General features: G+C 36.2%; 1 protein-coding gene across 1 annotated transcript; it reads right to left on the reverse strand.

The window, feature by feature from the left end:
* Positions 1-455: 455 nt before the first annotated feature.
* usp11 (ubiquitin specific peptidase 11) lies at positions 456-27,475 on the reverse strand. Its single transcript, XM_037772890.1, has 21 exons — positions 27,205-27,475; positions 22,702-22,811; positions 21,907-22,037; positions 21,658-21,775; positions 21,003-21,148; positions 20,674-20,735; positions 19,125-19,224; positions 18,238-18,411; positions 17,479-17,637; positions 17,108-17,332; positions 16,856-16,939; positions 16,295-16,389; positions 15,943-16,149; positions 14,934-15,043; positions 14,039-14,545; positions 12,986-13,056; positions 4,998-5,110; positions 3,958-4,107; positions 3,412-3,527; positions 3,216-3,304; positions 456-2,419 (listed from the first exon to the last, which is right to left on the reverse strand). The coding sequence occupies exons 1-21, from the start codon at positions 27,315-27,317 to the stop codon at positions 2,225-2,227; spliced, it is 3,075 nt and encodes a 1,024-aa protein (XP_037628818.1). The 5' UTR covers positions 27,318-27,475; the 3' UTR covers positions 456-2,224.
* Positions 27,476-27,602: the final 127 nt, after the last annotated feature.

The raw sequence follows: 27,602 nt of genomic DNA on the forward strand, positions 1-27,602 counted from the left end.
GTGTGTGACATTAAGGGATGGAATATAATATTAATAAGTATGTTTTCATTAGTGTATTATCGCCTGATAATAAGAATCGTGTTTTCGTTAGCTTAGAATGAGCTGTTTATATCTAAATAGTGAGCGGGTCCTCTCCACCATGTTTCTACAGTAGCCCGGAACAGACAAACCAAACACTGGCTCTAGAGAGGGACATTCATGTTTTCACGTCGGCCACCGTAGTTCTCCAACACGCTTGGCAAACAGGAGGTTTCAGTTGGTTGCAATCTGCAACCTCACCGCTAGATGCCGCCAAATCCAACACACTGGACCTTTTTTTAGGTCTAAATTTCAGACACTAGAATTTCAGACTTCTTTTAAGGCACCCTGTGAAATGCGTCTGGGGTTTACAGGGTGCGACAGAACATTTTTAAGTAACAAAAGCTAAAAGTATAAAAAAAAAACTCGCTCTTGTGTCATCGTGATAATCATCCTTTTATTCATATCAAAAGATTGAAAGTACAATAAAATATTTTCATCTGATATTTGACAGGAAGACCAAAGAAAGAAATCAGCCCAAACTTCCCTCCTGCTCGACCCAGGAATGATAATAATTATAATATTAATAAATTTCTTACAATACAAAAATACTGTACACAGAGCCGGTTTAAAAATCAGTAAGAGCTCACTCTGACCACAAAGAGAAAACTTTGCCAGCGTCCGTCATTCTGTCAAATAATTTCACGCCAGAATACAAATTTTCACCTATAAATATGAAAAATAAGCATCTCAATGTCCTGCACCAGTCGAGCAATTCAAATAATCAAAAAAAAAAAAAAACCTGCAGTCATGTGACAGCTGAAATTATTCCATTTTTAAAAAAAAATAAATAGCAGAAGAAAACAACCGAAATATACAAAGAAAGATTAATTTCTCATCCCTGGCAGCTTTGTTCAATATTAAATTATCTGTTTCTCTGCTATAAACACATTCCTCTGATTACCCATAATCCCCTTCACACTGCTCCTTAGGCCACTTTAATGAGTTTCTACTGAATTCTGTTGAGTACAAAAAAAAACATCAACAATGTATGTGCTTTCATTTAAAAACATGAAAATGTTGAAACTATTTAACATAATTTATTTGAATATTTAATAGCTTTTACTTAAAATTAGGTGTGAATGTTTCAAAAGCTGGATTTTAAATTAATTGCAGAACCAAAGTGTTTTCTAATTTATAGATAATGAACTGTATTCCTTTTAGTTTTTAATATTAAATGAATTCTCATCCAATATGGAACCTGGTGTGAAACCTGAATAAGAAACTTTTGCTGTGTTTTATTATAATCAATTTTATAAAGTATCAATTAAAAATGAACATTTTCTTATTTACATCTTTTAGATTACATTTAAATGATGCATTATAAACTCATTTGTTATTGTCTTTAAATGATGAATGAATAATTTAATTTTAAAAAAGCTTTAACAAGACGTAATCAGTGTGCCACCTACAAAATAAATTAATTTTTAAGCAGCAAATATGTATTAACAAGAGATGTCTTTAAATTAATCACAAAGTACAAACTGTAAATATCAGAGCAAATAAACTGAGATGGAAGATAAGAAACATTTAAAAACCTTTTCACAATTCATTTATTGTGATTCCATTTTAAAATCGAATTATTAATTCATCATTTAAAGAAAGAATGAGGACAAAAAGTTATCAATTGGAAAGTTGTACGATCTTTATGTATGTCTTTACTTTGTATTTTGTAATGCATCATTTTTAATGAATTATTGATTATAATTAAACGCAGTAAAAGTCTGTACTTATTTTGCTGGCACGCTCCAGGCTTCATAATGAAACCCCTCCTGAGTTGTGATCACCAGTAAAGAGCAGATTGATGGTTTCCTCCCTGCAGACGTCGGTCCAAACTTCTATATTCAAACTCCAGTTTAGGCTCAAATTAAAACTGAGCTCCAGATCACCTTCAGCCCCGGTGCATCAAACTACCTGAGTATCAAGTGTCCGTGTTATCTACCAAGCAGAGAAAACTAATATTTGAGGAGATTTGAGATTCAGCCTGCAGTAACTCGGTGGGAAAAGAAGTAATCAGAGAAAGTTCAAGTGTTGTTGGAAAATAAGAAGAAAAAAAACTAAATTACATAAAAAGAGGCCCGTTGTTCTGAAGAAGCAAAAACAAATTAATGTAAAGTAGATTTAAACTAAATCCCGAGGGGTTCAATTAGTCTGTTTCCATGGTGACGTAGGAGGCGGCGGCGGCTGCTGCGCCCAGCTCTGCGTCGTCATCCTTGCAGGAAGTGATGTCGTTGGCGGGCTGGGTGGACGATGACGCGGCGGGGCTGGTGTTGGGGGCGGGCAGAGTGGGTTTTCTGATCTTGTCTTGTCGATGGTAGAACAAGACGTAGGCAGCGTTGGTCTGCACGACAGAAAAGACAACGGATTATTTTCAGGTTGGAGTTTATTATTATCATAAAGGGACAGTTCGGGTTTTTCTCAGTGTGGTTGTATGAAGTTCTTCTTCATAGTAGTCAGTGTATAACCTACAGTAGATGGTATTTAATCATTTAATTAAACCACACTCCTATCAGCGCGGGAGCAAAGTAATGTACTGCTGTGGACGGGGGCTGCAGCAAAATGCTTTTTAAACACCTAAAATAATCAATATCAGTTTAAGTGTACGCTATATTTAGAATACTTTCACCTCTTTACCTCGCCGTCAGACAGCCCTTTCTGACGGGGAACTGAAGCTGTTTTCTATGCTCTCTTCAAAGCCACCAGACTCCATTGACAAAAACAGTAATTTTACCTCTCAGAACATGGGAGTTGCTGGTCTACCGCTGCCTCGATCGGTTAGTTTATTTGTGTCATTGTGTGACTTTGGTGAATCCCAACTAACCCTTTAATAACACCAAAGTCACACAATAACACAAACAAACTAACCGAACGCGGCAGCTTAAAACTAACAGCTCCTGTGTTCTACGAGGTAAAATTACTGTTTTTGTCAAAGGAGTCTGGTGACTTTGAAGAGAGCGATATAACGCCTTCAGTTCAATTCTAAATATAGTACACACTTAAACTGAATTTTCTAGGTGTTTAAAATGTGTTTTGCTGCTGCCCCCGCCCACAGCAGTACATTACTTTGCTCCCGTGCTGGTACTCCTGTCTGTGTCTCTAAACTGGGGGCGTGCACAATGCGTCAGCGTCATACTCACCACGATCTGGTCCTCTCTGGCGTAGGTCACCTTGCTGTCGTCAAAGTAATACCACTGACCGTTGTCCTTGTTCCGCGCATAGCTGGTGTCTGGAGAAACACACACACACACACACACACAGTAAAACATGACGAATGAAGCCTTGAACATCACCTCTTTGAGTCAGCATTATCTCAGCTAACTAAAAGGGACCTACAATGCCCGTCTCTGAGTCCTCCGTAGTGATTGGACACAGAGATGAGGTCATAACGGCTCGGAGGCTCCCCATTGGACAGACTTTTCCTCAGGAGGCAGCCGGAGAAGTCCAGGTCTCTGCAACAACACGACACACAAATGTAAGTTCAAAGTTTCTGAAAGCTCCGAGTTCACGAGTTGTGACGTGTTTGTTGACGTGAGAAATGGCGGAGGCCTTGGATGTTAATTTTTTCGGTGCATAATAAGTTAATATTGTAATTTTAGTCGTATGTTGTAATCCTTTGTAATTTTATAATATGTCTGAGGAAAATGTTGATACTCCCAACAGCCTCGTCTTCTTCCTCTGTCATTATGTTACCCACTTGCTAGCTTGCTAAATTGTTAGCCTCTGTGGCTTCTAGATGCCGACAGTAACGTTAATATTGCCGTTGCTTAGCAGCGGCATTCTTCACGACTTAACTACATCGCGTACACGACTTCCCATGTTGTAAACACGAGCTCACGAGTTTCATTTGAAGGCGCTGTGTGTGTGACTGAGTGTGTGTACCTGAGGGGGAAGTCCACGATGCTGTCCAGTTTCTCTCTGGTGAACTTGGTGTAGGAGAACCTCTTGAGGTGGATGATAAGAACCTCCGGCAGAGACCAGAGGTCCAGCTTCTTAGTGGCCAGCTGGTGCTTCTTACACACAGGACAGTACCTGAAAACACACACCATCATCGTACACCTTTCTCAACTCTTCATCACCTGAGGCCTGTACTACCAAGCAGGATTTGGGGTTAGCGAGGTAACTTCAGGGTTAACCCTTCAGGGTTTACAGTCCTACGACGGTGGTTCACTTCTTACCGAGGTAGCTGAACACCTAACCTGCTGACCAATCAGAGCTTGGTGCGCGGATCTTAAGATAATATGAAACAAATACGAAGAAGTTAAAATCATGAGCGCAGAAATGCAGCTGGCAAAAGATCGTCGACTGTGTGAATGCATACATTAATAGGTTTATAATATCACTGCCCTGTCTAGAGCACTATAGACTATAGACTATAATTACATGTGTGTATTCCATTGAATTAATGTGCTGCGTTGGTGTATTCTTCTAGTGTGTATTACAATATTTTAGCCTTCTTCTTTCAGCTGCAACGACGGTGTGAAACTTATGAATTGCGTTACTTTGCTACCGGCACTTATATGTTAGCTATGCTGTGGTGATTATAAGATATGAAAGTAAGCCTGCTTACCGCTTTGAATTATGTTCTCATATTTATTTTTTATTTGCTTCCGAGTCTGTTTCACACCGCCGGGGTCGGGGTCGCTCCCAGAATGCATTGCACAGCTGTTTACATAAACAATGAATGGGAAGCGTGGAAAGGACGGACCCTGTGGACATGTAGGATTACCGAGTTGATAACCACCGTCGTAGGGCCGCTTAGCGTGATCGCAGTTATTAGGGTTAGTTAGGCCAGATAATGAGAAGTTACCCTGGGTATGTTGAACTCGCTTCGTAGAACAGGCCTCAGGAAGGTGTGTGTGTGTGTGTGCGTGCGTGCGTGCGTGCGTGCGTGCGTGCGTGCGTGCGTGCGTGCGTGTTACCATGGGTTCTCCTCCTCCAGTGTTTCCACAGTGGTGAACAGCTCGATGCACTCCTGCAGCTGAACCGTCGTCTGCTGCTGAGGAACCTCCATGCTGGCATGTTTTACATACTTCTACACAGGAAGAGAAACAAGACGGCAAAGAAAGATGAGGAAGATGTCATCCTACATTTTATCTCCCTACTGAACAGGTCAGACAGAATTTTAATCATTTATTAGACCGAACAGCTGCTGCTGAGTCTCCAACATAACTTCTGTACAGCTTTCAATCATTTTATCATTTTGTTTTCAGATTAATGATGTGTTCACACCCAACCTGTACTAAGACTTTTTTCGTGACTTTTTTCGACACGCTACACTATGACTTTAACACTTTCTTATGAACTTTTACGACATGCTATACCAAGGATTTTTTACGACTTGCATCACCATAGTATACTATGATTTTTTGCAACTTTGTTTTAACTTTTTTCGACATGCTGTACTTTGACTTTTTTACAACTTTTTTTGACATGCTATACTACACTATATTACTGTTTTCGACATACTATGGCTTTTTAAATTTTTCGACATACTATACTATGACTTTGTTTTCGACGTAATTTTCATAAAAAAAAGTCATAGTTAGTATGTCGAAAAAAGTAATATAGTGTGTCAAAGTGAAATGAAATGAAATGTTTCGACATGCTTTTTTTTCATGAAATTTTTGAGATACTATACCATGACTTTTTTTTCATGAAATGTTTCGAGATACTATACCATGACTTTTTTCTTGAAATGTTTCGACATGACTTTTTTTCATGAAATTTCTTCGAGATACTATATTATGAAATTTTTCGACACGACTTTTTTTTCATGAAATTTTTCGACATGACTTTTTTTCAAGACATTTTTCGAGATACTATATGACTTTTTTCATGAAATTCTTCGACATTACTTTTTTTTCATGAAATTTTTCGAGATACTATGACTTTTATGAAATTTTTCGACATGACTTTTTTTTCAAGACATTTTTCGAGATACTTTGACTTTTTTCATGAAATTTTTTCGACATTACTTTTTTTCATGAAATTTCTTCGAGATACTATATTATGACTTTTTTCATGAAATTCTTCGACATGACTTTTTTTTCATGAAATGTTTCGAGATACTATGTTATGACTTTTTTATGAAATTTTTCGACATGACTTTTTTTTATAAACTTCTTTCCGAGATACTATTTGACTTTCATGAAATTTTTCGACATGACTTTTTTTCATGAAATTTCTTCGAGATACTATATGACTTTTTTCATGAAATTTTTCGACATGACTTTGTTTTCATGAAATTTTTTGAGATACTATGCTATCACTTTTTTTAATGAAATTTTTCGACCTGACTTTTTTTTCCAGATACTATATGACTTTTTTCATGAAATTTTTCGACATGACTTTTTTTCATGAAATGTTTCGAGATACTATATTATGACTTTTTTCATGAAATTTTTCGACATGACTTTTTTTCATGAAATTTTTCGACCTGACTTTTTTCATGAAATTTTTCGACATGACTTTTTTCATGAAATTTTTCGACATGACTTTGTTTTCATGAAATTTTTTGAGATACTATGCTATCACTTTTTTTAATGAAATTTTTCGACCTGACTTTTTTTTCCAGATACTATATGACTTTTTTCATGAAATTTTTCGACATGACTTTTTTTCATGAAATGTTTCGAGATACTATATTATGACTTTTTTTCATGAAATGTTTCGAGATACTACTTTTCATGAAATTTTTCGACATGACTTTTTTTACATGAAATTTTTCGAGATAATATATGACTTTTTTCATGAAATTTTTCGACATGACTTTTTTTCATGAAATTTTTTGAGATACTATATTATCACTTTTTTAATGAAATTTTTCGACCTGACTTTTTTTTCGAGATACTATATGACTTTTTTCATGAAATTTTTCGACATGACTTTTTTTCATGAAATGTTTCGAGATACTATATTATGACTTTTTTTCATGAAATGTTTCGAGATACTATATTATGACTTTTTTTCATGAAATGTTTCGAGATACTATATTATGACTTTTTTCATGAAATTTTTCGACATGACTTTTTTTCATGAAATTTTTTCGAGATACTATATGACTTTTTTTCATGAAATGTTTCGACGACTTTTTTCATGAAAGTTTCCGACATACTATGACTTTTTTATGAAATTTTTCGACATGACTTTTTTCATGAAATTTTTCGACATGACTTTTTTTTCATGAAATTTTTCGAGATACTATATTATGAATTTTTTTATGAAATTTTTCGACATGACTTTTTTTTCATGAAATCTTCGACATACTATGACTTTTTTATGAAATTTTTCGACATGACTTTTTTCATGAAATTTTTCGACATGATTTTTTTTTCATGAAATTTTTTGAGATACTATATGACTTTTTTATGAAATTTTTCGACATGCTATACTATGACTTTTTTTCATGAAATGTTTCGAGATACTATATGACTTTTTTAATGAAATATTTCGACATGACTTTTTTCATGAAATTTTTCGACATACAATATGACTTTTTTTCATGCCATTTTTCGAGATACTACACTGACTTTTTTAATGAAATTTTTCGACATGACTTTTTTCATGAAATTTTTCAACATGACTTTTTTTCATGAAATTTTTCGACATGACTTTTTTCATGAAATCTTTCGACATGACTTTTTTTCATGAAATCTTTCGACATGACTTTTTTTCACGAAATTTTTCGAGATACTATATGACTTTTTTATGAAATCTTTCGACATGACTTTTTTTAATGAAATTTTTCGACATACAATATGACTTTTTTTTATGAAATTTTTCGAGATACTATATGACTTTTTTCATGAAATCTTTCGACATGACTTTTTTTTCATGAAATCTTTCGAGATACTATATTATGACATTTTTCATGAAATTTTTCGACATGACTTTTTTTTTATGAAATTTTTCGACATGACTTTTTTCATGAAATTTTTCGACATGACTTTTTTTTCATGAAATTTTTCGAGATACTATATGACTTTTTTATGAAATTTTTCGACATGCTATACTATGACTTTTTTTCATGCCATTTTTCGAGATACTACACTGACTTTTTTAATGAAATTTTTCGACATGACTTTTTTCATGAAATTTTTCAACATGACTTTTTTTTCATGAAATTTTTCGACATGACTTTTTTCATGAAATTTTTCGACATGACTTTTTTTTCGAGATACTATGACTTTTTTCATGAAATTTTTCGACATGACATTTTTCATGAAATTTTTCGACATGACTTTTTTTTCACGAAATTTTTCGAGATACTATATGACTTTTTTCATGAAATTTCTTCGAGATAATGTCTTTTTTCATGAAATTTTTCGACATGACTTTTTTTTCATGAAATTTTTCGAGATACTATATGACTTTTTTTCATGAAATTTTTTCGAGATACTATGACTTTTTTTCATGAAATGTTTCGACATGACTTTTTTTAATGAAATTTTTCGACATGACTTTTCATGGAATTTTTCGACATGAATTTTTTTATGAAATTTTTCGACATGACTTTGTTTTCATGAAATTTTTTGAGATACTATACTATCACTTTTTTTAATGAAATTTTTCGACCTGACTTTTTTTTCGAGATACTATATGACTTTTTTCATGAAATTTTTCGACATGACTTTTTTTCATGAAATGTTTCGAGATACTATACTCAGACTTTTTTAATGAAATTTTTCGACATGACTTTTTTTCATGAAATTTTTCGAGATACTATTATGACTTTTTTCATGAAATTTTTCGACATGACTTTTTTTCATGAAATTTTTCGACCTGACTTTTTTCATGAAATTTTTCGACATGACTTTTTTCATGAAATTTTTCGACATGACTTTGTTTTCATGAAATATTTTGAGATACTATACTATCACTTTTTTCATGAAATTTTTCGACATGACTTTTTTTCATGAAATGTTTCGAGATACTATACTCAGACTTTTTAATGAAATTTTTCGACATGACTTTTTTTCATGAAATTTTTCGAGATACTATATTATGACTTTTTTCATGAAATTTTTCGACATGACTTTTTTTCATGAAATTTTTTCGAGATACTATATTATGACTTTTTTTCATGAAATGTTTCGAGATACTATATTATGACTTTTCATGAAATTTTTCGACATGACTTTTTTTAATGAAATTTTTCAACATACAATATGACTGTTTTTCATGAAATCTTTCGACATGACTTTTTTTTCATAAAATTTTTCGAGATACTATATTATGAATTTTTTTATGAAATTTTTCGACATGACTTTTTTTTATGGCATTTTTCGAGATACTACACTGAATTTTTTAATGAAATTTTTCGACATGACTTTTTTCATGAAATTTTTCGACATGACTTTTTTTTCATGAAATTTTTCGAGATACTATATGACTTTTTTATGAAATTTTTCGACATGCTATACTATGACTTTTTTTTCATGAAATGTTTCGAGATACTATATGACTTTTTTAATGAAATATTTCGACATGACTTTTTTCATGAAATTTTTCGACATACAATATGACTTTTTTTCATGAAATCTTTTGACATGACTTTTTTTCATGAAATTTTTCGAGACACTATATGACTTTTTTCATGAAATTTTTCGACATGACTTTTTTTTCAAGAAATTTTTCGAGATACTATGACTTTTTTCATGAAATTTCTTCGAGATAATGTCTTTTTTCATGAAATTTTTCGACATGACTTTTTTTTTCATGAAATTTTTCGAGATACTACATGACTTTTTTTCATGAAATTTTTTCGAGATACTATGACTTTTTTTCATGAAATGTTTCGACATGACTTTTTTTAATGAAATTTTTCGACATGACTTTTCATGGAATTTTTCGACATGAATTTTTTTATGAAATTTTTCGACATGACTTTTCATGAAATTTTTTCGAGATACTATATAATGACTTTTTTTCATGAAATCTTTCGACATGACTTTTTTTCATGAAATTTTTTCGAGATAATGTCTTTTTTCATGAAATTTTTCGACATGACTTTTTTTTCATGAAATCTTTCAAGATACTATATGACTTTTTTTCATGAAATTTTTTCGAGATACTATGACTTTTTTTCATGACATGTTTCGACATGACTTTTTTTAATGAAATTTTTCGACATGACTTTTCATGGAATTTTTCGATATGAATTTTTTTATGAAATTTTTCGACATGACTTTTTTTCATGAAATTTTTTCGAGATACTATGACTTTTTTTCATGACATGTTTCGACATGACTTTTTTTAATGAAATTTTTCGACATGACTTTTCATGGAATTTTTCGACATGAATTTTTTTATGAAATTTTTCGACATGACTTTTTTTCATGAAATTTTTTCGAGATACTATATAATGACTTTTCATGAAATTTTTCGACATGACTTTTTTCATGACATTTTTCGAGATACTATATGACTTTTTTCATGAAATTTTTCGACATGACTTTTTTTTCATGAAATCTTTCGAGATACTATATGACTTTTTTTCATGAAATTTTTTCGAGATACTATGACTTTTTTTTCATGAAATGTTTCGAGATACTATATGACTTTTTTAATGAAATATTTCGACATGACTTTTTTCATGAAATTTTTCGACATACAATGACTTTTTTTCATGAAATCTTTCGACATGACTTTTTTTCATGAAATTTTTCGAGATACTATATGACTTTTTTCATGAAATTTTTCGAGATACTATATTATGACTTTTTTCATGAAATCTTTCGACATGACTTTTTTTTCAAGAAATTTTTCGAGATACTATGACTTTTTTCATGAAATTTCTTCGAGATAATGTCTTTTTTCATGAAATTTTTCGACATGACTTTTTTTAATGAAATTTTTCGACATGACTTTTCATGGAATTTTTCGACATGAATTTTTTTATGAAATTTTTCGACATGACTTTTTTTCATGAAATTTTTTCGAGATACTATATGACTTTTTTTCATGAAATTTTTTAGAGATACTATATTATGACTTTTTTTTCATGAAATTTTTCAAGATACTATGACTTTTTTATGAAATTTTTCGACATGCTATACTATGACTTTTTTCATGAAATGTTTCGAGATACTATATTATGACTTTTTTAATGAAATATTTCGACATGACTTTTTTTTCATGAAATTTTTCGACATACATTATGACTTTTTTTCATGAAATCTTTCGACATGACTTTTTTCATGAAATTTTTCGAGATACTATGACTTTTTTCATGAAATTTGTCGAGATACTATATTATGACTTTTTCATGAAATCTTTCGACATGACTTTTTTTTCATAAAATTTTTCGAGATACTATATGACATTTTTCATGAAATTTTTTGACATGACTTTTTTTTCATGAAATTTTTCGAGATACTATATGACTTTTTTTATGAAATTTTCGACGACTTTTTTCATGATAGTTTTCGACATACTATAGGACTTTTTTTATGAAATTTTTCGACATGCTGTACTATGACTTTTTTTCATGACATTTTTCGAGATACTATATGACTTTTTTCATGAAATTTCTTCGAGATAATATGACTTTTTTCATGAAATTTTTCGACATTACTTTTTTTATGAAATTTTCGACGACTTTTTTCATGAAATTTTTCGACATACTATGACTTTTTTATGAAATTTTTCGACATGCTGTACTGACTTTTTTTCATGACATTTTTCGAGATACTACACTGACTTTTTTCATGAAATTTTTCGACATGACTTTTTTTTATGAACTTTTTCGACATACTATACTATGACTTTTTTCATGGCATTTTTTCAAGATACTATACTATGACTTTTTTTCATGAAATGTTTCGACATACTATTCTGACTTTTTTTCATGAAATTTTTCGAGGACTTTTTTCATGAAATTTTTTCAACATGACTTTTTTTTCATGAAATGTTTCGAGATACTATACTATGACTTTTTTCATGAAATTTTTCGACATGACTTTTTTCATGAAATTTTTCGACATGACTTTTTTCATGAATTTTTTCGACATGACTTTTTTTCATGAAATTTTAATGACATTTTTCGACATGCTATACCATGACATTTTTCATGAAATTTTTCAACATCCTATTCTATGACTTTTTTATGAAATTTTTCGACATGCTATACTATGACTTTTTTCATGAAATGTTTCGAGATACTATACTATGACTTTTTTTCATGAAATGTTTCGAGATACTATACTATGACTTTTTTTTCATGAGATGTTTCAAGATTACTTTTTTCTCATGAAATTTTTCGACATACGATACTATGACTTTTTTTCCATGCAATCTTTCGAGATACTATACTATGACTTTTTTCATGAAATTTTTCGACATGCTATCCTAAAAAGTCGTAAAAAAGTCATAGTATAGTATGCCAAAAAAAGTCATAGTATGTCGAAAAATGTCATGAAAAAAAGTGGTAGTATAGCATGTCCAAAAATGTCATGAAAAAAATCACATTATAGTATGTCTAAAAAAGTCATCGTATAGCATGTTGAAAAAGGAAAAAAAAAAAAATAATAGTATATTATGTCGAAAAAAGTCGTAAAAAAGTCATAGTATAGTATGTCGGAAAGAGCCGTAAAAAAAAGGTCATACTATAGCATGACGAATGAAGTCGTAAAAAAGCCATTGCATAGTATGTCAAAAAAAAAGGCATAAAAATGTCATTGTATAATATGTCAAAAAGTCTTTGTAAAAACATGTCGTAAAAAAGTCGTAATAAAGAGGTCATAGTATAGCATGTCAAAAAGTAATTGCGTAGCATATTGAAAAAAGTCCCAGTATAGTATATTGAAAAAATTCATACAAAAAAGTCATACTATAGCATGTCGGAAAAAGTCTAGAAAAAAGTCATAGCATAGTATTAATTTGAATAAACAAACATGTTCACACTGACCTCGGCTTCGTTTTCATTGTAGAATCTCTTCTTCATTTCAGGGTCCCAGTCAATAGCCACATAAGGCTGAGCTGAAGAGAGACAGCACTGTAATTAGTACATGTAAATCAGGGAAAACTAATATAAATCTGATTTCTATTTAATGCAAAACAGCAGAGAGTACGATACCAATGTAAAGTGACCTGCGGCAGACTTGTTTAACTGTACTAGCAGCTTCTTATCACTCCTTCTCGTAACATCTAGTTTTTCAGTTGTTTAAAACATAAAACATCGTCCTCTTATGGCAAATGATCCCAGAATGAGAATTTTACATGTTAATGCATCTCAGAAATGTTTTTAAAACAAGGAAAGTAAACTTCTAAATTAAAGTATAGAGATGTGTTTCTGTGAAGAAATTACATATTTTTCATATTAATCCACTTTTGAGTGTTTCTTGAGGAGAAATGCGTTCTGAGTTCGCAGCGTATTGTTTTGTTTGACATATACGGAACGGATATGACGTCACATTACTCAGTCTACAACAATAAAAGCAGTAACTTCCTTCTACCTCCACATAGACTCGAATGAAGCAAATATATTGATTTTGGCAGTAAAAACTGTATTTCAAAATCGTAAAAAAAAAAAAACGTGATACATAGGTGAATTGATTTTTTTTTTTTTTAAAGAAGTGTATGATTCAACTTTTTCCCATGGTCTAGTGTTAAAAAAGTGAACAAAAGTCGCAATATCAAATCACAATACATATCGAATCGCCACCCAAGTATCATGATAGTATCGAATCAGGGGATAGGTGAATCGCCCAAGCCCTAATGCTTACACCCTTACATTCACCTCGAAGGTGAAACATTGCCATTATATTATACAGTATGTTTAATACATCTTATGTTTCGGTCTTAGTGTGTTCAATGTTTCACTATTTCACTAGACTAATTTCCAAAGTTGAAAATTGAATAAATGGGAACAAGAGAGCATCATAAATTGTATTGCTGTCATAATTAATTTATCTGTTGAATAATTGAGGTTTGAACATCATGTGTGTGTTTTCAGGCTTACAGCTGAAGGAGACAGCGCTCCCTCCCTCTCCCATCCCTCTCTCAGTCGTCCCGTTGGAGTTGACCGCCTGGATGGTGAACAGACTCTTCCTCCTCTTGCGATACGCCTTCCTCTTAGCTGGCTGCTCATTGGCCGGCGGGCTCGGGGAACACGCCTCCTCCTGCTTGTCTTCTTCTTTTTCTTCTTCTGTGGTCTCACAGGGCGGCTGCTGCGGTTGCTCTGCTGGTGGTTCTGAGCTGGTGTCAGTGGTCCTGCACGAGCCCTCGCAGGGATTAACATCATCGGCGTTGGCGGTGTTAGCGTCGGCGCTGCAGACGGGCTCAGTCTGGTTCTGGGACCCGTTATTGGTCTCCGTGTCGCCGTCGTCCAATGACGGCTGTGTGTGGTTTATATCGGGGTGGGGCTCGGCGGTAGCGGTGTCGTCCGATTGGCTGCTTGCCGATGCATCGCCGCAGCAGAGTTCTGTCTGAGAGGGCCCGGCTTTCTCTACATCCTCCTGCTCCTCCTCTGAGGAAACAGCAAAGAACCAAATCAGAGTGAAGCTAAACTGCAGTTCAAACAGCTGAGAACACATGCAGCTCACAATAAACCGGCATGTCACCATGAGTTCAACACATTTTTATTATTGTAATCTTGTATTTTGTTATTTCTATTCTGTATAAGTACATTGAGAGAGCTGCAAAGAGAGTCAAATTCCATGTATGTATATACTTGGCGAAATAAACCTGGTTCTGATTATTTTCACTGTCAATTAACTTCTGTTCTTACTACTACCGGGCACCCGATACTGTTCGGAGCTTTGTTCGCCGTTACCTCAGATTTTGGTAAGGGCTATATAAATAAACATTATTATTATTATTAATATCTAGCTTGTAGCTGCAGGAGGAGACAATACCGTCACTGATGCCGTTGGTCTGAGTCTTGTACAGCTCCTCTTCATCTTCATCTTCTTCCTCCTCCTCTTCCTCCAATTCCTCAGAGGGATCGGGAGGTCGAACATAGCGCCTGCACACACACACATACACCTTAGTAATATATTTAGTTTATAGCAAAGTAGGGCTGTCAATCAATTAAAATATTTAATCGCGATTAATCACATGATTGTCCATAGTTAATCATGATTATTCGCACATTTTTTTATCTGTTCAAAATGTACCTTAAATTGAGATTTGTCAAGTATTTAATACTCTTATCAACATGGGAGTGGGCAAATGTATGTATATATTTATTATTGGAAATTAATTAACAACACAAAACAATGACAAATATTGTCCAGAAACCCTCACAGGTACTGCATTTAGTATAAAACAATATGCTCAAATCATAATATGGCAAACTGCAGCCCAACAGGCAACAACAGCTGTCAGTGTGTCAGCGTGCTGACTTGACTATGACTTGCCCCAAACTGCATTTGATTATCATAAAGTGGGCATGTCTGTAAAGGGGAGACTCGTGGGTACCCAAAGAACCCATTTTCATTCACGTATCTTGAGGTCAGAGGTCAAGGGACCCCTTTGACAGTTTCTTCTCGCCAAAATTTAGCGTAATATTGGAGCGTTATTTAACCTCCGTCAAGACAAGCTGGTATGACATTGTTGGTATCAATGGATTCTTTAGGTTTTCTAGTTTCTACCTTTAAAACTGAGCCCCTCATACAACCTAAAAATCGCAAGTTGCACTAATGCGTTAAAGAAATTAGTGGCGTTAAAACAAATTTGCGTTTATGAGTTATCGCGTCAACTTTGACAACCCTAATTTAGATTTTAGAAAACTATAAAAAGCTTTAATAAAAAAATAACTTGTTAAACCATGACCTACTATGCTACAATGTGAGATATACATGACATACTATATTCTGTCATGCTATACAATGATATGCGTGTGTGTGTGTGTGTGTCGCTCACGCCAGCCTCTGCAGGAACAGGTTGTAGAGCGCCTCCCGGCTGCAGCTGTCGCGCGGCACGCTGAGCAGGAGCGGGTGTCCGAACAGCGACGTGCCGTACGAGCTGCTGCCCGAGCCGTAGTCTCTGTAGTGAGAGCGCTCCCTCAGGTAGAGAGCCAGCAGCACTTGCTCCTCCTGCTGCTCCTCGTCCAGCACACTCAGCTCGTACCTGGACACAGGAGCAAGTTAAACAGCAGTGAACATTCAACCCCAAAACAGTTTGCTGTTTGTTATGGAATAGACTCAACTAAACTTGGCAGGATTTTGTCCTCATCATGCAGCTCGAACACTAAACAGTTAAAAAATGTTCTTACACAAAGATGTCGTCTCGGTCCAGTATGCAGCTCAGAGATTCATCAGCGTTGTAGATCTTATAGAAACGGTGGTTGAACACATCAGCTACCACCATCTGAAACACACAGACGGTTAAGAGATGTGGAGAAAAAAGGTTACACAAAAAATAACTTTGAACATCTGTGTGTGACAATGAGGTTACACATACACTACTGTCAGGAGAGAGTGACCGTTTCATAAAAATTAACCTTTTTTTAAATCATATTTCCTCCATTTCTACCCACTGCAGCTTTAAGTATTTGGGACATCAGGTTACTGCATACCATTTAACTTTTTTTTATCAAATACATTTGTACATTTTAACATTTTTAATTATTACAAAAATAATTCAAAGTTTCATGTTCCGTCATCTAATATTCCATTACTTTTCCTGATGTTTTAGAGTTTTATCGTGGTATCGTTTCAGTATCGGTATCGAGATATTTAGGCAGGGTATCGTACTGAAGTCAGAATTTTAGTATCGTGACAACATTATTTTCTCATTTTCATCACAAAATCTGACTGACACATCAAACACTGACCTGTGTGGGAGGTACGCTGGTCATCTCGGACAGAGCAGAGCAGAGGTCAGACACTTTTCCTGCTTTAGGAACCACAACACGATGCTGCAGACACAAAAACACACACAAGAAAACATTTCATACTGTATTCACATCGCTGCACTCAAGTTTTCCTGACACTTTACCATCATGTTGGAAGTATTTAAGTAGGGGAACATACAGTTAAAGCTTAAAACAATCACACTAATCAAACAGTAAAATATTAACAGTTACCTGTGCAGGTTTGGCGTAGGGGTCCAGAGAGACAAAGAAGACCTCCATGACGCGCTCCTTGCTGACAGGAAGTGGGACGCTCAGGTAGCAGAAGGGGTCGAAGGTCACAGAGACCTTGTGGCACTCCGGACAGACGAGCGTGGACTTGAAGAGGCCGTGAAACGTGTCAACGATCACCGAGTCGTTCCGCCGGCGGTGGTTACGCCACGCCTCCTCGGCCACTTCCTGTGGGACAGCAAGAGGAAATGTGAGCTATGAGAAGAGCATTATTTGTTTGGAGCCTTACAGCCGCTTAGAAACAAATTACTTTTAATACTAAATCTATAAACTGGAAGCCAGGTTGTTTCTCAGGTGTGATCGGAGCAGCTCACCTGGTCTGGTCGTCCTTCGGCGTCCCGTAGTTCGATGTACTCCTTGTTTTTGACTCTGTTCAGGTCTTCGTGCAGTCCGTCCAGCAGGAACGACAGCAGCTCCTGACTGTCGTGTTGCTGGTAACCCAGAAACTGAGACGCAAAGTGACCCACCTTCGTCTGCACAAACACAGATATTAGGACACGCGTTAAAACACAGGACAGGTAATGCATCACATGTTTGTTGGTCTCAGTTATCCTCAGTTATATAGTGACTGAGATTGAAGCTTTGGTCATTAATAATGGACTGCAGGAACATTTATTTTAATAGAATTTTGCTACATTTAATGACATATTTATTTATTGAGTCATTTATTTATTCATCTATTTTTTATTTTGGTGGGTTCCGTACTCCATAATCCGGTGCTTGTTGCGCTATAGAATCACAGCAGTAGTGTTTAAAGTAGTAGTAGTAGTAGTAGTAGTGTATCTCCTCTGTAAGTCTCTGTGGTTTGGAGTTTAGTTTCACTCCTCTGTTCCTGTTCAGAGTTTCATCTGACAGACGGAAGAACAGCTCAGAGATCAACTGTCTCTCTTCTGTAAATGCATCAAACACAATAATAACTTACAGCAGAGTTTTCTAGTGTTTTCTTTGTGTTGGCAAGATGACAGAGGCCTAGAAAATACGCTACACTTCAAAACAATATTTGTTTCTTTTTTGATGAAGTTGATCCACCTGTGTCTAATCAGTAACTCATGAGTTTAACATGATGTTGTTACCTTGAAGACGCGCGGCACCACAGAGTAATGCCTCCCAGACCACATCTGTTTGATGACGTCAGCGTAGGCCTCGGCGATCTCGCCCTTCATGCCAAGCGGGTTGGTGAAGTTGAGCTCCTCCAGGTAGGAGCTCTGCAGGAAGTACTCCGTCAGAGGAGGAGTGTTACTCAGACACTGCAGAAGGAGACGGGAGGAGTTAGGATGAACAAAAGGAGACCAAGTAGAGTTTAAAACTGAAGCACAGTGGACCTCACACCTGACAAAACACTTCTCTACCGGATTAATTAGATTATAAATAAATATTAATAAGTTGCAAAGGAAAATGAAGGAGCTCAGCTGCTCTGAGCCTCAGTCTGCTCATGTTTCAGTCTGTGTAAATCTGAGGAGGAACACTGACACCAACCTGGTGTTAATTATGCACAACGCATGTTTCATGAAGCCTTGTAACCCCTGAAGTCTGTTAAAATCCCATCAGTGAACTTCAAAGATGCACGGGTCGGCTTTGGGTGGTTCAGTAACACATATTTTTACATCTCTCAGCTACAGCTCTCATAACGGACCGGTGGGTGCAACTGAATTGTGCATCATTAATGAGCGCCGTCAGGAGGACACGAACAAACTGCAAAGCTGCATTCTTAATCATTCAAACTGTGTTTTTCATCAGATAATGATATCATTTTATGAAAAATAATTTTGACTAAGATGACAAAAATGTTGAATATAATCTGGTGACTAAGATTAAATTAAAAAAAAAAATAGCTGACAAAATTAAGAGAGAAAACATTTTGACTAAAATCGATTGACTTTTCGGTGACTAAAACTGGACGTGCGTGCGTGTGTGTGTGTGTGTGTGTGTGTGTGTGTGTGTGTGTGTGTGTGTGTCAGACCTGCAGAGCAGAGTTCATGAAGCAGGTGTTGCCCAGGTTGGTGAGGCCGCAGACTCCCGGCTGTCCTCGGTACGAGTCCTGCTCCTCCACAGAGTTCCTCCTGAACAACCAACAACAGGCGTCATCAGCAGATCAGACTCAATGTGACTGATATCAGGACAGTTCAGCTTTACAGATGGAAACAGGAGGAGGAAGACGAGGCAGGGAAACAGCGTTGTAGTGAGAAAAATCATATTGTCGTTTGTGACAAAGTCCAACTAAAGTTTTTTTTACTTGTTTATGAAGCTTTAAATTACCTAGTAATCCAGTAGTAAATTAATCAATCTTATTTCTATATATGTATTTCGTATATAAAAAATTGAAAATTGGACGTAGTCGCACGTGTATACTTCCTATAACTTCTCCAAGTGCGTTGCTAGCTCTCCCGTCAGCTCCGTTCTCTTTATACATCCATGGTCAGGCCGTTTGAATGCATTTAACATAAATGTCAGTATATGGGTGCTCTACAGTTGTAGCGTCGGCCCATTTGACCACGGAGATGAGAGTGACGGCCGGCTTGACCGCAAGTTACCGCGATACGATAACGTTTCCTATCCATGACAGAATTAGCATGCAGCTTTAGCCGGGATGTCTAGCTCTGCTTCTCCGGCGATGTGTGAAACCCAAAGTGTTTCCATACTTTACTGGATGTGTAGTGTTTACCACGCTGGATATAAAATGTGAGGGCGCAGGTCGTATCCATGCAGACCCTCCGCCGTTTTCTACTTTCTTGTTTCGGCTCGCTACGGTTTGATTTGGTGACGGATATGGAACGGATATGACGTCACGTTACTCAGACTACAACAATAAAAGCGGTAACTTCCTTCTACCTCCACAGAGACTCAAATGAAGCAAATAAATGGATTTTGCCATTAAAAAAATCTATTTCAAAATCGTACAAAAAAAAAAACAATCGTGATACATAGGTGAATCAATTTTTTTTCCCACCCCAAGTAAGGATTATGCTTAATCAGCGTTCCGATTATGAGGGGGTGCTTGGAAAATTTTCTCTCCTGTAAATTGTCCGTGGCCCCAAAACGTTTAAGAACCTCTGATTTAGCTTCCCCTCATTGATATAAATGGGGTGGAGCGACATTATAAAGTGCTCTCTGGTTGACAATCCATGTACCAGAGACATGTTTGACCTTTCTGCAGCATACACACCGCTTCTGAGACAGGTATATAAGAGTTGGATGAGATCATCTCATGAGGGCAGGACTCTACTTCTTCAAACAGAATCGATCAAATCAAACGGAGGGGTAGAATGACTACATGAAAACGAGAGCGAGCAGAGAACAGAAAGAAAAAACAATAAAACCAGGAGAGAGAGAGAGAGAGAGAGAGAGAGAGAGAGAGAGATTTTCAGAGAAGACAAAACTGAAAGTGAAATGAAGACAAAGACGGACAATTCCCCAGACAGGAAGAAAGGAGAGGAGGGACAAACAGAAGGAAGTGACGAAGGAGAAGAAGCATTAAAGACCAATGAGAGAGAAACAGATAGTGTTCTTACATGATCTGAGGTCTGGAGCTCGGCCAGGTGCCGTCGGCATTTCTCGTCTCCATAATCACCGTCTGACACACACACACATACACAATCACACACACACACATACAAACACGCACACACAGGCATGTTCCAGCTTATCTCTGAGTTATGTTTTAAAGGAGACTTGGTGCTATGAGGAAGTTAGTGGTTGTAAAGAGATGACGTCATGTGGAAACAATCTACCCGACTCTCACTTTGAGAACGTTATTGAATGAATCTGCAGATCCAGTGATCATCAGTATATTATATTATATTATATTATATTAGTGATGTCAAACAGAGTGTGTACTCACCATCCCGGAGCTCAAACAGGCGTCCAACACGCTCACGTGGACGTTCCTGAGACGCTCACAGCTGCTGTCCGAACTCTTCATCCAGAGACGACACTCTGAGCCCGGAGGTACCGAGAAGGCCTCACACATCACCCTCTGGATCGAGTCTATACACACACACACACAAACACACACACAAATATATACACACAACACAATGTTTAAATGAGATTCAAGTCCTTGGAGAAAGTGAAAAATGTAACATGTGAGGGTGCAGGTCGTATCCACGCAGACCCTCCACCGTTTTCTACTTTCTCGTCTCGCTGTGGTTTGTTTTGGTTGAAGGTTATGGAACGGATATGACGTCACGTTACTCAGAATACAACAATAAAAGCGGTAACTTCCTTCTACCTCCACATAGACTCAAATGAAGCAAATATATTGATTATAGCATTAAAAAATCTATTTCAAAATCGTAAAAAAAAGAAGAAAAATTGCGATACATATGTGTATATATTTCCCACCCCTAATATTTTGCATGAAGAATTACTTTAATGATTAATCGATTAGTTGACTAATCGTTGCTGCTGATTGGGATGAACTGAACAGTAAGTCTCACCACATTTATCTGTCAGAGAATGACTGACAACAGATGTACACACACAGATCAACTCACGTATGCTGTCGGCGCGACTGAACTGTGCGGTGATGACGTTCTCCATGTTGCTATGGAGACAGAGGAAGATCTCAACGGGGTAAACCTCCACCTTCAGCGTGCTGGGCAGGTCCACCACCTGACACACACACGGACACACACACACACACACAGTTAAACTGTAGTCCAGGATCACCAGAAATCCCCCACTAAACAACGACACCAGGATCTGATTGGCTGGCATGTCGGGCGTGCGTCTGGTGATGTTACCTTGCGTTCTAGCGGCGGCTGCCCGTCAACCATGCCATACCAGACCAGCAGCTTGTGCCAGGCCTCAGCCGGCACCAACATAAAGTCCTCGTTCTCCACCAGGCGCTCCTTCAGGTGGTACGAGTCCAGATCTGAAAACAGGAGACGCGTCACTGATTGCTGATGTTGATAAAAGATGATGTCAACTTTGGTGCCAACTTTAAAATATGAGCTATAAATAAATATGAAAAAAGCATAAAAAATGACTAATCAACTGAAAGGGGGAAGCCCTAATAGTTTATTTATAACTTCCCAGGAAAGGGAAACAACTACTGGCATTTACCAGTAACTCCTTAAATATCAACAAATGACTAAAAATTATGCTTCTGTTATGACCGCTTTGAAAATGAAAAGGCAATGACAAGTCATCCAGGCATCAGAAAAAAACTTGCAGTTTTTGTGTCTGTAAGAATGCCCCCTCTTAGACAATTGGTCATTTTTTATGCTTTTTTCATGCTGAATGCTGAAACTTGTGAGCACATCTCAGGTAAAAACAAGATTTAAAGTGGTGCTTTTGTGTGATTCTTTGTGGAGAAACTCAAGTTTCACAGAATCAACTAATCGATTAGTCGACAAAATCGTACGAGTTTTAGTCGACTAAGAATTTGTTTGGATGAGAACAGAAAAAAAGGAAGAAGAAATGAGTCTGTTCGAGCAGCAGGATATCAGGAAACAGAGGAGCGACTTGTAGTTTGTGGGAAAGAGTTGTGTTTTTCAGGTGATGACGTCATGAGGCTGAGCGAGGCATTCACTGACCCTCAAACAGTTCAGCGTTGTCAATCTGACCAGGAAAGGACGACGAGTTCTGGTCTCCCGTCTCCACAAACTCCTTCCACTGTTCATACCAGCGACGCTCCACCACGTACCTGCAACACACACACACACACACATTATTAACACACTCATAACTGCCACTGCTTACTCTATGAGCTCTGCTTTTTTAATCCGTTCTCTCTTAATGGTATGATTCACAACAACTGGGTGACAGGTCAATTAATACAAAGATGAACACCAGAATTGAAGTATTGTTTTTTTTGTTTGTTTGCATCAGTAATGTCAGTAAACACAACAGGTATATTTCCATTTATGATCAGGTGAGAAAACCTTCTAGAAGTTAACTTTAAAATTAAATGTTCACATTTATTTTATGATTTCCACCCAGCTGGTTTTCCTATTGAAATTAAAATGTTACGATATTGTCAGCGGACACAGAAATTATTCATTATTATTATTACAAAATACAATAATGACATGTTAATAACATGAGACTAGATATTGTCTATGGTTTTGATTATATTACACAAACAAACTAACCGATAGATGCAGCGGTAAAATTACTGTTTTTGTGAATGGAGTCTGGTGGCATTGAAGAAAGAAAGCGATATAATGACTTCAGTTCCCCATCAGAAAGAGCTGTCTGATGGCGAGGTAAAGCGGTGAAAATATTCTAAATATGGCGTACACTTAAACTGATATTGATTTTTTTTAGGTAGCTAAAATACGTTTTTCGGCTGCTCTTGTTCACAGCCGCTTTACCTCGTCATCAGACAGCCCTTTCTGATGGAGAACTGAAGCTGTTATACTGCTCTCTTCAAAGCCACCAGACTCCATTCACAAAAACAGTAATTTTACCTTGCTGAACACGGAAGTATACATACCACGCCACACCGAACTAACCCTTTCAGTTATTTCCCAACTTAGCACAGCTAAAGTTGACTCAGCTAGTGCTAACGTTCACATTACTCATAATCTTATTCAATTTGAAAAAAGAAAAAACGGACAATAACACAGATGGACCCTTCCTTTGAGCATATTTTGATGATTATCGGGATAATATCGTGAAGCACAGTTATTAGGGTCAGGATAAATGTGACATGAAATACCAAGCTGCAGATTACTTTTCTAATGATCAACTAATCAATTAGTGGACAAATCATTTCAGCTCTAGTCCATAAACATATCACACCATCATTTACACAATAACACAGTCCAAACATTTGACCACAACAAACAACACCTCTACCTCTTCAGCGAGTCTCAACTGCTTTACGTAAGACACTCCACACATCAAGTGTTTTCATTTACATGAGTCCTGCTCTTCATCTCAGGTCACTTTAGTTTGAATTTAACATGAAAATGTCAGGCTTTTCTACAGGAAGTGAACAACAAGAACACAAACTAATAAACAAAACTGCCACATTCACTCAGTTGGTCCAGTGATCAAATCTCAGCTGGTTTGGTTTTCAGTTTCATTTCATTTCACAGACACAGTTTCGCTTCACTTCACTGAGAGTCTGAGTAAATATGTCTTCACTTGGTCTCGATCCATTAAAGACCTCTTTCCTTTGTTCTGGGTCTCATTATTCTTTTATCACAGTTTGACAGATAACCACTTTGCTTCTAACCACGTTGTAAAAAATAAAAAGAATAATAGCTTTTTGAGCATCTAACAATCCTTCCATCAGTCTACCCTGTTCTCTGTCTGTGTCTGGTTTCCTGTAACTGCATGTGTATCTAAAATCAAAAACACCAAATCAAAAAAGAACAAACAAACAACACAGGCAGTAAAACCACACCTGGTCTAGGTATTTTATTATCACACTGTGCACCTGTAAAGTACAGCTGCAACGATTAATTGATTAGCTGTCAACTATAAAATTAATCAGCAACTATTTTGATGAACGATTATCGGTTTGAGAAATATTTAAACAAAAAAAAATCTAAATTCTCTGATTGCAGCTTCTTAAATGTGAATATTTTCTGGTTTCTTTCCTCCTCTAAGACAGTAAACTGAATATCTTTGAGACATTTGAGGACGTCGTCTTGGGCTTTGGGAAACACTGATCTATATTTTATAGACCAAACAGCTAATCGATTAATTGAGAAAATAATCAACAGATTAATTGACAATGAAAATAATCATTAGTTGCAGCCCTACTGTGAAGGGAATTTACTGACACGTTTAGGGTGTTGTGATTTAGAAAAGTGTTGAATAGAAAATAAAACCAAGTGAAGGCAAAACAAACTGCTCTTGGTACCAGCGGCAGTAGAAACCTGCCTAGTCATGGTGCTGCAGAATCTGGCTGATCATGTTTCCACTACACTTTTCTACCTGAAAGCATCCAGATGAAAACATGAGGGCTAGGACGATTCACCTATCTCCCGATTCGATACTATCATGGTACTTGGGTGCTGATTCAATATGTATTGTGATTTTTAAGTATTGCGATTCAATATTACAATTTATTGCGACTTTTTTAACACTAGACTATGGGGAAAAGTTGAATCATACACTTCTAGGGACTTTTACTTTGGAAAATCTCTAAATGAATAAAGTAAGAATGTTTGATTTTCAGCATGTATGTAGTCAGAGATGTCCTGAAATCAAATATATCAGTCATTGTCAGGAATTAGTTTTTGTTTTTTTTCAGTAACCCAAAAATCTAAGAATTTGACCTAACAAATTAGTGGTATTTCTTTTTAATTCATAAGGGACATGTAATGTTTTATACTTCTGGTGAATATAATCCAATCAATCTTATTTCCTTTTTTGTATTTTGTATATACAGTTCCCTTTGTTCATTCAGCAGAGACTTCAAAAGTGGCAGATAAAAATGTCTGAGTGGCAGACAAAAATACTTGCCTGCCACAGTGGCAGGAAGTGAAGGAAGTTAATTTCAGACCCCGCCCTAACCCTTCAAAATCGTTAAAAAATAAATAAATCACGATACATAGGTGAATCGATTTTTTTCCCACCCCTAGAAAATACATACATCACTTCAGTCTGTCTTCAGTGGAAACACTGCTGGAGAAAAACAAATCAGAACCTGCTCATTCTTTTGGGATGTTTACGGGTTAGTCAAACTTTTCACCCCATAGTCAAACAACTTCATTTGTTTCGCCATTGTCTCTAAACAGATGCCTATGCAACCAACACACATGCCGCTTTGTCTGATTTCAGTTCTGACAGCAATATTTAGATATCACTAATGCAACAAATATTAAAAATATATTTATTTAAGGGTGCAAGTTTTGCTGTTCCTACTTTTTATATGTTAAAAAGTTGTTGCCATCAGTCGCACCAAAGGCCAAGAATTGGTTGCCAATTTCTCAAAATGGTTGCAAATGACAAACTGGCAACACTGATGCTTTATTATATTAGTGGTATTTTGAACCACCAAAAAATACTCAGACTCATCTTGTGTCTCTGATGTCATCATTGTTTTGATATTTGAGACTTCAAATCAGGTTTTTCTTGGTCTCTTTTTTTACAAAAATTTAGAGTAACAAGATATGTCATTTGCTGATTTATTTAAGTAAATAGAGTAACAAGACACAGTATTTAATGTATGTGCAAATGTCTTAAATACAAAGATAAGTAAACAGTTGTTATTGAATGTTTAAGTAAAGCACTTTGAATTGCCCTGTTGCTGAAATGTGCTCTACAAATAAAGCTGCCTTGCCTTACGAGTTGTATTGTCTTAAATTGTGCAAAACAAATAAACAATAAAACACTTTTACTTGTAGTAGAGTATTTTGACAGTATGGTATTAGTACTTTTACTGCAGTAAAGGATCTGAATCTTCCACCTCTGCCCAGATACTACTTTTTACATTCTCGTGTGCAATATTAATGTCCAACATGTGCAATATTACTTATTTTTCTGTTTGTTTGTTTCTGTATCTTACTTAATTGTTATTCTATTAGGCACTGGTGCTAAAAATAGTACTTTTTTATTTTATACACTTGTATTTTATGCACTTGAACTTGTTGTAATGTTGTTGTATTTTTGAGCAATCTCTGGCACAATAATTTCTTAACTTATCTTAGTACTTTCACTGCAGTAAAGGATCTGAATCTTCCACCTGCTCTTCCATCAGATGTCAAACGTGAGAGGAGAAAATAAACTGGAGCTCTGGTTGGATGGAAAACAAAAGTGGAAGCTTACGAGTGGACCTTGAACGCCTCATCACAGCTGGTTGACAAGGCTAACATTAGCAACGTTAGCAGCGTCGGCTAACGGTCAGTTCAACAGCTGCCTGGTTAGCATGAGCTAACGGCGGCTAACACCCAACACCGAGTCAGTAAACGGTCCAAACAATCTCACACCAACCGACACCCAAACGGCTCGATTCGTGCCGTTGAACGCCCGTTAACAACCGTTAGGTAACGTTAACCGTGTGATGCTAACGGTTAGCCCTGTCACTGTGTGTGTGTGTGTGTGTGTGTGTGTGTGTGTGTGTGCGGGCGGACTCTCACCAACTGTCCCCAGCGCGGAGCTCACTATCCCGCAGCAGAGACTCGATTTCCCGCCGCTGGGTCTCCAGGCCCGGAGGCTCGGCGGCGGAGCAGCGGCGGCTGTTGGCCGTCATTGATGATGCTTTACTATCAATCACTCATAAATGTACTGGAGCTGTTGTAAATATGAAATAGGGGCCAGGAGACGGAAAGGCAGAAACCAACCGCCGCATTGATCAACCGATAAACGGGGAAGCTACACAGAGCTGTGTTTGCGGAAGTAGGAAGTGGTTCAGACTTGGGTAATGACGACTTCCGGCCTCCGCGCACTTTTACATTTGTATTTTTTTTATATATATTTTATTTAAAATGTATTAAATACAGTAGTTACATAAACATGTTCATATATATATATATAT

Source organism: Sebastes umbrosus, chromosome 6 (assembly GCF_015220745.1).
Source record: "Sebastes umbrosus isolate fSebUmb1 chromosome 6, fSebUmb1.pri, whole genome shotgun sequence".
Classification (NCBI taxonomy): Eukaryota; Metazoa; Chordata; class Actinopteri; order Perciformes; family Sebastidae; genus Sebastes; species Sebastes umbrosus.

What these genes read in the sequence shown, in the direction of transcription:
- usp11 (XM_037772890.1), bottom strand. Translation starts at nt 27,317, where the DNA reads ATGACGGCCAACAGCCGCCGCTGCTCCGCCGCCGAGCCTCCGGGCCTG. An exon ending in CCTGTTTGAGCTCCGGGATG is followed by an intron (nt 20,736 to 21,002) that starts GTGAGTACACAC and finishes TGTGTGTGTCAG; the next exon opens with ACGGTGATTATGGAGACGAG. An exon ending in AGGACTCAGAGACGGGCATT is followed by an intron (nt 3,305 to 3,411) that starts GTAGGTCCCTTT and finishes GTGTTTCTCCAG; the next exon opens with ACACCAGCTATGCGCGGAAC.